The following is a 12,126-nucleotide window of genomic DNA, read 5'->3' on the forward strand; positions in this document are numbered from 1 at the left end:
GCTGCACAAGGTGTTTGGAGATAGACTTTCTAAAAGACAATGTTCTTTGGCACTTTCAGATTTATGTAGGGAACAAAGTCTGCCAAGATCATTTATGAGGCAGTGCACATGGTAGTGTGCCGGCAAGTACATTTAGTACTGGCTGCAGTGGCAAGCTGCTTTTGTCTGTGAAACTTTTACTTCTTCATGCTGAATCATTGGCAGGGGTAAAGCTTATTAAATCTTTGCACATAGCGCTCCATCAGAAATACTTTGTACATGTTCAAAAGCAATCTGGGGGTTTACTTCATGCTTTCGCAAAGCACAACTTACAGGAAAGATTTAAATGGGGAATTGGTTGTGCTTCTTGATGTTGTTCCTGTGGTTGCCTTGGTTAGTTCTTGAAGTTCGACACGTGCAAAACACTTACAATTCCTGCAAATATCTTAGGCGTTAAAGTTTCGCTGAGTCTAATCGTCGTAATTGAAGCCGTTTTGTTATTCGGTTGTAAAACCCAAAACAGCCGTTAGAACCTTGTTGTGCTTCCAGGATCATTTTCACCCTTATAAACTGGTTATCAAGCTGCTGATCACTATATTAAGCAGTCGATAGCCTGAAGCTGTTCAGGTGCTCTTATGATTTCTTTTAATAAGAAGCACCAAACAATTTTAGAAAGCTTTTCAAGTTCTGACATAATTTTTTTCTGGCCATCAAATGAGAGACTCCAGAATATTAAAAAGTGCTTCGACCTTTAAGTCGTGGTTTTACAAACTAGGGTACTGAGGGAGCGCCCATACACGCTCTGCAATGGGGAAGAAATTGAAATTCTCATATGTGCTGTGAAGGAGATTCTCAAATGCTTCCATCATATTGCTTTCACGCTAGGACACAAGTGTGTATAAGTGTTTGGTTTTCATTGATTCTTGTTGAAGAATTGGGGATTTACGGTGAAAGAATCAGTATCCTCGGAATGCAAAAGCTTTGCTTCTCAGCAATCGTAAGGATTCTGAAGACAGGTCTATGTAGAGCAGTGTGATGATTTGTATTAAAAAGACACAGGGTGCTCAAGGTGACACCTTCCTTTACTATTGAAACTTTGAATCTCAGGAGTACATTTAGTAAGTACCGAAAGAACAGTTGTTTTTACAGCATTTTACGGTGAGTGATGCAGTGGAAGCATTCAGGTCCCATAACCCAGACATAAATGGGTCAAATTCATCCTCTGCTATGCTCGGTTCATGAGCACACCCTAGATTCACTGAAATGCGAGAGAAGACTCCCTTTCCCTGTGTTTATTAAAGCTCCGTTCTGAGTTTCTCTCTTCGCTTCACACTTATGGTACTCTCTAATCTTTAACAATATCCTGAAAGGGAAAGGAACAGAGGCACATTTAGATAGCCTTTGCTTTGTGAATTAAGAACTGTTTGGGGTGTCTGTAATCAAGGCACGATTTGCGGTAAGGTATGTATTCAAATTTGTAAGACCGAAATATAAAAGGTGCAGCACAGTGTACTATGTAACTGTTCTGCATTTTTAAGATCTGCAGTTTTCTACGCATCTTGGATTATTTTAATTTCTTTTAATTGGATTTCTTCTTGGATTTCTTACTCGCCCGCTCGATTTGTAATATGCGCATCAAACCTCCCCACTGAATAAAACAGCTTCATGTGCCACAGCAATCCACAGTAAATAAGGTTTGCACCGCGTATTATGCGACCCCTAGTGAAATATTTAAGTGTTGGCTCAAATGTGAGGAATTTAATGAAACCTGAAAAAGAAATGCATGCAGGAAATATCAGCAATTCAAAGCATGTAGGCAGCATGAATAAAACAATGCAGAGCTCAGTTTAAATGATCTGAAGCCACAATTCCCTTTATATCCAGAGCAGTGCATTCTGACACAGTGGCTCTGCAGAAGAAAATGAGAAAAGCCGAACTTTACCCGCCTCGTTGCGGTTACTGCTACTCCTGCTGCTGTAGCTTTAAGTTTCTCCTGACATGTAATTGTCTTGCTTCTAGCATTATAATCTCCAGTGTGTCGACTCCTCACACTTCCTGACAGAGGAGCAGTCAGTGGATGGTAATCAAAGAGCTGTAGGGAGGGGCTAGCTGCTGGTATTTGTAGTATTACTTATAATAATAATAATACATATATAGATAGATAAGATAACACATATATAAGACCACTTTATTGGTCATATACAATTTCATGTATTAGGATTTTGTCTTTTCACCTACCCCCAACTTGCTCTCCATAAGATACACAGAGAAACGTGGGGTCAGAGCACAGGGTCAACCATTTATACAGTGGCCCTGGATCACTTGGGTTTAAGGGTCTTGCTCAGGAACCCAACAGAAGAGGATTTCTCTGCCTGCCATGAGACACGACCTGGCAACCTTCAGCCACAGGAACAGATCCCTAGCCACTGCACCACACCATATACTATGTGGAGGATACATATAGAATGTATATACTATATATATATAAGAGCTGAGCTCAATCTGGTGCAGTTCAGCAATGTGAGAGGAAGGGCAGTAATGCAATGGATAACGTGGATCAGAAGATTGTAGGTTCGTCTACTACCTGACTCAGGCTCCTCAGTAATAAATGCCCTTTATGTAAGTGAACTGCACCTGACAGCTATAGAACCACACATTGGGTCAATTGCAACAAACTTTCGAAAGGAGCACACAGCTGCGGACTAGTTAACACGGTTCTATCTAGAGATCATCTCCAGCTCTGAGCTCAATTGCAACGAGAAACAGTGGGGAACAAACCTGGAGAGCAGCTGAACTTGTGCTCAGGTTTCAGCACTGTTGTTTTTCTAATTAACACTAACTGCAAGGGCTCTGAATCAAAGCTTTTCAATTATTCTGGTCAGTGTGTTAAAATGTAGGTCATAATTGTTATTTTTCTGTTTCGTTCAAGTATATAACTGGATATCACCAATAATTTAGTTATTTCCAATTAAACAAAGGCATATATTTTAAAATATTGCAGATCTGGGTAAGTTTGCTCACAAAAGCAAGAAACTTAGAACGGGACTTAAAGAAAGAGATTTTGGCTATCTTTGTTTTTCTTATACTACATTGGCCCGATGGTGTGCTTAAGTCTTCCATAAAACTCAGAGGATGGTTTCAATTCATTGACCTCTAGGTCATGGGCCCAGCATGCTTCTGCTGCGCCATTCTGCTGTATGATGCAAATGTCGACACAACTGTTCTTTCTATGCCTTCTAAAAGTACACCTGAGATTAAAAGTTGCAATGGTAAAAGAAGATGTCATCTTAAGCACTTGGTGTTTTTTAGTACAGATTTTCACACTGTGCTCTACATAGACATGCCTTCAAGATTGCTAAGAAACAGAGCTCCTGCTTTCCGATGCTACTGATTCTGTAATCATAAATCACCAATTCTTTAACAAGAATCGGCGAATCGAAACCCAAACACATATTCACATCAGTGTCCTAGTCTAATAACATTATGATGTAAGCATTAAAGAATCTGTGTGGTTTCGTGTGATTTTTTTACCATAAGATTGTTTCCCAACTGGTCGGGATGGAGAAAGTTCAGATTGATCCATTGGGATCGTACTGGATTTGATTGAGATTTTGAAATGTTTCTTGCAAAGTTATTCAACTTTGCTTGAACCTTTCATAAAAAAGTGATCTGAAACGTCTTAGCTTAAAATCTTTAATGTTGCTGTCACTAAACTTGGACGTGATGTTCCAAAGTTGTGCAGTGTGATTTTATTCTTCAAGAATTCCCGGTGTGTGAGCCTTTACTGTGACATGTGATTTCATTTACATTATCTACATGGAGTATGTATAAGTACGTATGATTATTAGTAAATATAGTGAAATATAAACGTTTCAAATGCAGACGAACATTATAACAAGAAATCACGTCAAAATCTCATGGTAAACCAAGGGTTAAGTTTTACAACTTCAAGTACAACAATTTCATTACAAAAAGAGCAAGATGAAGACATTAAACACAAAACAGACACATTAAAATACAGAATCAGGTATTTAAATTGCCACCAGGGCAGAAATGTTACTGGGTGTTAACAGGTGAGAACAGTTCTGTGACTCATCAGTCATTTTTACAATGGAGCAGCAGGAGGTGAAACTCTGGACAGAAACTGCAGATAATGGAGCAGCAGGATGTGAGACTGCAGACAAGGTGAAAAAGAGAGTGAATGAGACAGGAGCAGGTAAAGGTTTATTCCATACTGAAAAGAAAAGAGACAGAACGTTTTGGCTTTGGTGCCTCCTTCATGTATGAGGGGCAGCTGATAAATCAAACAAAAGAACAAAAGATGGGAGTGGAGAGGAGACGAGCAGGAGAGAAAGAGCATCAACACTCAGGTGGTGTGAAGTCAATGATAGGGAGCTGGAGAGCTGTTCTCACCCTGACAATACCAGCTAACAGCTCTGACCTCTCAGTCACTCTGCTCCTCTGGACAACTGAAACAATGAGTTTACAACTGCTCTTTCTGTCAGAATGCTGCTGGTTTGTCAGCTGTAAATGTTAAAAATGTTAAATGTGGACAGAAAAGACTTCATTCAAATCACAGTCTTTTAGGGACTTTATTTTTCTTATTCTATCAACATTGCTGTTTTTTTCTGAAAATGAAACAAAGGATCTCTATAAATTATAGAAATCATCAATTATAATAAAACCAATCTTTATTATGAATATAGATATAAAACTATCTATTGTAAGCAGAAATATAATTTGTCTAACTAATTAAATCCCATAAAAGCCCATAAACTAATGGATGCACAGAACATGTAGCATGATGTACTTAGATTATCAGAAGGTTTTTGACCTACATTCCATTTTACATGTTCTGTTTAAAACAATATTTTCAATGCCTGATGTCTTGGAGATATCAAACCAATTGGCAACAGGAATTGTCCACATTACCGTCTATTAGCAGACATTGTTCAGATATGGATCCATTACATTAAAAGTTTAATGCCTTTATTTCAATACACGTTTAAGTACTGTTATTTATTTCAATACAGGCGAAGGGTCTGGAAATATATGAAAATACAACATATATATTTGTATGTGTAAATATATTGATGTGTATATTTTATATACATATATTTGTAAACAAGGCTACATTTATTTTTATTATTTTATTTCATTGTAAATTCATCAAGATACAACATACTGAAAGTCCTTCATGTGAAGTGCATAGCAACAATCACTAAGGAAGTGAGTCATGTGGTAGGATGTAGGAGGAGTGATCGCTCAGTTCCTGTTCCTGCTTTAGGTGTGAATTCAAACCCTTGCAATAATATAGACCCGTAGGTGCGTAGGAGTCATAGTGTTTGTCATATCAGTATCAGCACAGCAATCTCTCTGGATTTGTGATCAACTTTGGTTAAATATGGCAATTTTACTGTTCAATCTGGAAACTACGCTTCACTCTTTCATGGAGGATTTGCTCAAATCGATCGTGTATGAAGTTTCACATGTGTTCCGAAACAGGATGTCTGACTCCGAGGATGAGATTGAAAACAAACTCTGCAGCGTCTCCCAGACTCAGGTGAGACAGGCCGTGTTTAAAATCACACAGTGTGTGGAAGACAGTGTCGGGAGTGAAGTGGCGCAGCTGAAGAAGGAAAACGAGAGCCTGAAGTTGAGATTGCAGCTGTGGGAGAAGGAGTCGGGAGCAGAAGGAGATCGGCGACAGACAGATCATGTTGGACACACGCTTCCCTGTGAAGTCCCTGCAGGAATAAAGGAAGAAATGGACACGAAACTGCAGCTCTCAGGTCAGTCGGGTGACATGTATGTAGTCAAGGTGTGTGTGAGTTTAAAAACAGTGTCTTTAACTTCCTCACTGGTGAGAATATAGTGGAGAGATGCAGAGTCAAGTGGGAAAGACTTGTGATGTAGCAACGGGATTCTTTAGTGGAAACTGAACTGTTTTGTACGGTTACGGTGCTGAAAACAATTGTTTCACTGAATCAGTAATTAGGAAAGTAGACATATATATATATAGTTTTGCGATGTTTTGGTTTATATTATTATATGTATACTAATGATTGTGTATACAAAATAATTTTAATAGGTTTAAGAATTACAGTCCTCAAGGGCCTGTGTCTATATTAACTCATCCCAGTGTACGGTCAGTGTGTGTTTTAACCCCTCTCTCTCTCAGTGCAGTGTTAGTGTACTGGAGTGTCCAGTCGGTGTGTTTGAATCAACCCCTCTCTCTCTTTCAGTGCAGTGTTAGTGTAAATGTAATGTACTTGTGATATTATTACAGTAGACATACTTTTTACCCCTTTATATGCACTTATTCCCCTCTGCTTAAACAACACACATTGATTGTGAGTGTACTAGAACGTGCATGCATGTAGTTTAAAGTATAATAAAACCAGTGATACAGCTTAATTTCTCTTGACTTGCCTTTCCTCCTCGATGGAGATGCTGCATGATAACTAGAGACTAGTTCCTGAAGAGGAGCTCTGTTTCTGTTGCGTGGTGTATAAGAATTGAATTTTTGTTTCCCACATTCTTTACATTTTTATTTACAGTATTTGAATTTTTTTGTTCACCGTTAAATGGCTATACATGAATTTGTGTAAAAACATGTTACATAAAATACTAGTCTGCTGTATTTTCAGTCCCTTTTCACTTTATCTGTTAAAAGAGATTAAATGTGTTTGAATGCATTTAAAGTTTGGGAAATTTTTAAAACTTAAATTACATGCTACTAAATAATATCTTTGCCATCTCAAGTTTAAAATTTAAGCTACTTTTTGTGCAGATATTACTTCCTTTTGAGCACTTCTCTAAGCACGTATTAAAGTTCAGGGCTAAATATTAGGCTCCTTACTTTTCAGCATTTACATATTTCCACTTGGTCAGCGTTTTGGTCAGTTTTGTCTTCTTCCAAATCGGCTATTGTAACACTCCACACTCTGGGGTTTCTAAATCCACATTGAACAAACCCCAGTATGTCCATAATTTGGCAGCCAGAACCCTAACCAGGTCTAGTACAACTGCTCACATTACTCCTATCCTGGAGTCCTTGCACTGGCTTCCTGTCAAGTTTCCTGTCGACTTAAAAATCCTCCTGCTCACCTATAAGTTTCTGCTTGGCTTGGCACCTCAGTACCTGTCTGAATTAATATCGATCTACTCCCCACCTTGCAACCTTCTCTCTTCTGTTTCTGGTCTCCTATCTGTCCCCCAGTCCATCTACACTCTGTGAATGACAGGCCCTTCTGTTAAACCCTAAACTCTGGAACTCTATCCCCAAGGATATCAGAGAGTCACCTTCCCTAAACTCTGTTAAATCCAGACTCAAAACATTCTTCTTTAGAACAGCCTTTATCTACCTGTTCTTTACCCATCTGCTCCTACTGTATTTTGTGCCACCATCTACTAGGGCTGGGCGATATGGCCAAAAACATTATCACGATAAAAATTTTCATATCAGTCGATATTGATAGTTATCACGATAAATGTCAAATCATTATTTCTTTCAAGTTTAAAGGCAGATCTTTTCTCCTGAGTGAAAGTTGAAGAAACCAGACAGTTAATTGGTAAATTAACAACTCTTTATTTTAAGAACACAACAAACACTTGCCAAACAGCAGAAACATTAAACAAATCTGAAGTAGAGAGTATTCAAGTCTTTTTTATGTCAAAATATGCATGAGTAAAATGTACAAAATAAATATCTTAATAGAACGCTGTGCACGCTGCTCTGTTTTATGTCTGATCGTAAAAAGCCAAAATATCTCCAAATTACCAAAGTTGAATGACCTTTTCTGTCGATGATGTCATCGTCCTTCGAGCTGGTCATTGGCAGCACTACATTTGCTTCAGTGTCGCTCATTTCTCCACTCTTCAATCCTGTCAGCCACCACCGTGTGGGTTAACAACACCACGTTAGCTGCCTGGTCTGCAACACACACGCGCACTCGTAGTATTTTGTGCGCATGCGCAAAGCATAAACATATGTATCAAACATTTATCAAACTTTTGTTAAAATTATATCGAGAAAAATTATATCGCGATAATTATCGTTATCGAATTATCGCCCAGCATTACCATCTACTGTCTCCTCAAACAGCGTATTCTCATCATGCTTATATTTTTGTTGTTGGCATCATGTTAAGCACTTTGAGAAGTCACCATTAAAGGTGCTATATAAAATAAAGTTAATTATTATTATTATTATTATTGTTGTTGTTGTTATTGTTATTGTTATTATTATTATTATTATTATTATTATTATTATTATAAAGGTCTTGGTTTCCTGTCCTGTGTTTTTTAGGATCAGAGTCTAGTGATTTCCCTGATGCTGGGGAATGGGCTTCTCTTGAACAGCAGCAGAGTGAGGAGGAGTGGGGCTCCAGTCTGATGCAGGAGACAGAGCTCACTGCTGCAGAAGGGAAAGAGACACTCAGTGAGAAGCACACTGACAGCAGACAGAGTGTCAAGGATCTGGACTCTGTGCCCATGATGAAGACAGAGCCTGAGAGTGAGACACCTGGGCTCTTAGTATGTGATGATTTTACAGAGAAGATTAACAATCTGAACACAAACAACATTACACAAGGTTGTAATGAACTGGGCTGTGTCACTGTACAAGAGCACAGTGAAGAACAGGATGTTTTAAATCTTCCAGAGCAAGACATGGAGCCCAAGTTGATTGACACTGCAGAGCAGCAGACTGATGTCCCTGGTGAAGAGAATAGTACTGAGTTACAGCACCCAGAGGAGAGTCAGTACAGGGAGGAACAACGGCAGCTCCAACAGGGCTTGATAATAATTAGGCCTTGTTCTGTTCAAGTGGAGAGATTGTCATTGCAGAGTCTAAAACAATTATACGATCCCTTAGTATCCGATGACTTTACACACAGGTTTAAAAATCTGGTTACTGAGAAAACTGTTGAAAGTTTTAATGAACTGGAGAGCATGTCTGTTCTTGGGCAAAGAGAGGAACAACTGAATGAGCTGGGCGGTTTTAGTCTCAGAGAGCTGGAGAAGGAGCCCCAGATGATTCACACTGCTGAACAGCACACTGAAGGACATGGTGGAGAAAACACAGCTCTGTTTCAGCACCCAGAGCAAGACCATTCCATGGAGCATTTGCAGAATAAGAGACCCCAGCACAATCAGAGGATGAGGAAGAATCACTTAAGGCCTTGCTCAGATAGAGTGGATAAACTGCCATTACGGCACAGACAGGAGCGGAGTTTCTGTCAGTCTAGCATTTCGAATCCCTACCAGCACCTTCACACAGGAGAGAGACCTTTCAGCTGCAGTCAGTGTGTGAAGAGATTTAGTCGGTTAAGCCACTTAATAAACCACCAGCGCATTCATACAGGAGAGAGACCTTTCAGCTGCAGTCACTGTGGGAAGAGTTTTAGTCAGTTAAGCTACTTAAAAAATCACCAGCACATTCACACAGGAGAGAGACCGTTCAGCTGCAGCCAGTGTAAGAAGAGTTTTAGTGATTCAAGTACTTTAAGAGTCCATCAGCGTATTCATACAGGAGAGAGACCATTCAGCTGCAGTAAGTGTGGGAAAAGTTTTAGTCAGTTATGTAACTTAAAAAGACACCAGCACATTCACACAGGAGAGAGATCATTCAGCTGCAGTCAGTGTGGGAAGAGTTTTAGTCAGTTATGCAACTTAAAAAGCCACCAGCACATTCACGTAGGAGACAGACCATTCAGCTGCAGTCAGTGTGGGAAGAGTTTTAGTCGGTTAAGCCACTTAAAAAGACACCAGCACATTCACACAGGAGACTGAACATTCAGCTGCAGTCAGTGTGGGAAGAGCTTTAGTCAGTCAAGTACCTTAAGAGCCCACCAGCGTATTCACACAGGAGAGTAACCATTAAGCTGCAATCAGTGTAGGAAGACTTTTAGTCAGTCAAATAACTTAAGAGCCCACCAGCGCACTCACACAGTCAGCGTGGGAATAGTTTTAGTGACTGAATCACCTGAAGAGCCCACATATTAAGATCACTTTATTGGCCATATAAATTTTTTTGTATTAGGAATTTATCTTTTCACAGGTTGCTCACCATGAGGCCCACAGATAGGGAGAGAAGCTTTGGGTCAGAGCACAGGGGGAGCCATTTGTACAGCACCCCTGGAGCAGTTAGAGTTTGGGGGTTTGCTCAGGTATCCAACAGAGTAGGATTCCTCAGTAAGCTTCAGGATTTGAACTGGCACCCACAGGCCCAGATCCTTAGCCATATTGCCACCACACCACCCTTATTCGTACAGCAGAGAGACCTTTTAGCTGCAATCAGTGTGGGAAGTGTTTTAGTGACTCGTGTACCTTAATAGCCCACCAGCCCACTCACACAGAAGACCTTCATTGTTCACCAGTGCAGTCACACAGGCAAGAGTTCATTCAGCTACAGTCAGTGTGGGAAGAGTTTTATCCAGTCAGGTGACTTAAAAACACACCAATTTAGTCACCAGTTTTTATTTTAATCATAGTCTTAGTCTTGTCAATTGAAATGTCTATTAGTTGAAGTAGGTAGCTGCGTCAGCATGTGACATCCGTAAAAGTTTCCACAGCTGACTTTTTGTGTTTTCTTTGTTCTTTTTTCAGAGGAATAAACCTTTACTTGTTCCTAAAATGTCTATTGGTCACTTTGTAGTCGGCCACTTTTGATTTAGTCTAGTCATCTAAATGTTGACTATGATTACTCTTACTTATGGTTGATTAGAACAGAATTCTAGTCATGCAGTTGACTTTATGTGTATAATAAAATATAAGTCTAAATTGAATTCTTTATTCCTTTATAGTCTTGGAATGTTAAGTTTAGTCCTGTTTAATTTACAATTAAGACTGTTCTCATTGGATAGGCTTGTAATTGTGTAACAGCTTACCATGTTAAGCAAGAAATGTGTATAAAACAGATTAGGATTCTTAACTGTAACTCTTAAGAAAAAGAGACACATCTTTGTTGCACAGTCTAAATTTAATCAAACACAAGAAATATTTATGCAATAAAGGGTAAATAATAAGGGATTGGAGAAATTGTATGAATCTTTCTTGATAAGAAAATCTATTTTGGCACCATTACTAATAATTCCATATTTTTATGTTTTTTTTTTCAGTGCAGCTCTTTATTTTTTTTTTTAAACCAGACAGGACAAGCAATATATATATATACACTTTAACAGCATCATAAACTAAGTGCAATTAAATATTATTTTCTGATGCCCTCATATGAATATGATTCATAGTTTCTGCATAGCCAGAACCTGTGTCATCACTACCTTAGTGAGCATCTTTGCTTTTTCTCAAATACAACATTCACTCCAAAAAGAAGATGAATTATAAAAGCCAACACATTTTCCAAAGCATTTTATAATAGTGTCACCCTGGAGGCATGGGTTTGAATCTCACTCGTGAGGAAGAGCTTGCTCTATGGTCTTGGTATCATGCAAATGAGGTAAGGCACTATGATGTAGATAATGCGTTAACATATGCACAAACACACAAAATGTCCCATTCCTTTCCTGTTATGTCCTTATCCTATCCTGTATGCTTAATAGGAGTTAAGTGACCTCCTGGTTTCTCGTATATATATATATCCTAACCACTACTGAACAGATACCCTGTTCAGTGTAGCTGATTCAAGATTCAAGAACTCACCCTTTTCGGCACTTTCTTTGTTCACTGGAGATTGTTAATTAATAAACTTTTTTTGGGAAAAAAATTAAATTAATCAGACACATAGGTAGATTTTGATAAAAAGCATTTAGGAGTTGACAAGGTGCCCCTTTGAAATAGTTGTCAGAAAATGACAGAAAGGAATATTACATAAGCTTTCTCACACTGCATGAGAGATGGAATCTGATGGGAGAAAAGCTACCAGTCTTCTTGTTGGGGAATAAAACCCTGATCTCCCACGTGACAGGCGGGGATATTCACCACTATACGAACAAGGGGTGCTTGCTTGCTGTTTGGAGGCATTTCCTCTTATGGCTACTGCTGTTTCAGCTTTTATTTTAATTTCTTCCAAAGAAGTGTAAGAAAACAGGTCTGCATCTGCACCATTCTCACTCCTCCTCTTCTATTATCACAGCTCCTCTTTGTGCACGACCAACACCTACGGAGTCGGTTCTTTCAGCTTTA

General features: G+C 39.0%; 1 protein-coding gene across 1 annotated transcript; it reads left to right on the forward strand.

Moving 5' to 3' along the window:
• Positions 1-5,746: 5,746 nt before the first annotated feature.
• On the forward strand, positions 5,747-10,894 carry LOC148670002 (uncharacterized). Its single transcript, XM_088631013.1, has 2 exons — positions 5,747-5,771; positions 8,291-10,894. Exons 1-2 carry the CDS (start codon positions 5,747-5,749, stop codon positions 9,772-9,774), a joined length of 1,509 nt encoding a protein of 502 aa, XP_088487139.1. The 3' UTR covers positions 9,775-10,894.
• Positions 10,895-12,126: the final 1,232 nt, after the last annotated feature.

This window comes from Lepisosteus platostomus, chromosome 5 (genome assembly GCF_059453375.1).
Source record: "Lepisosteus platostomus isolate fLepPlt1 chromosome 5, fLepPlt1.hap1, whole genome shotgun sequence".
In the NCBI taxonomy this organism is placed as follows: domain Eukaryota; kingdom Metazoa; phylum Chordata; class Actinopteri; order Semionotiformes; family Lepisosteidae; genus Lepisosteus; species Lepisosteus platostomus.

Coding starts and splice junctions, on each gene's coding strand:
- LOC148670002 (XM_088631013.1), top strand. CDS start 5,747: ATGGACACGAAACTGCAGCTCTCAG. Junction 5,772..8,290: donor CACGAAACTGCAGCTCTCAG/GTCAGTCGGGTG, acceptor TGTGTTTTTTAG/GATCAGAGTCTAGTGATTTC.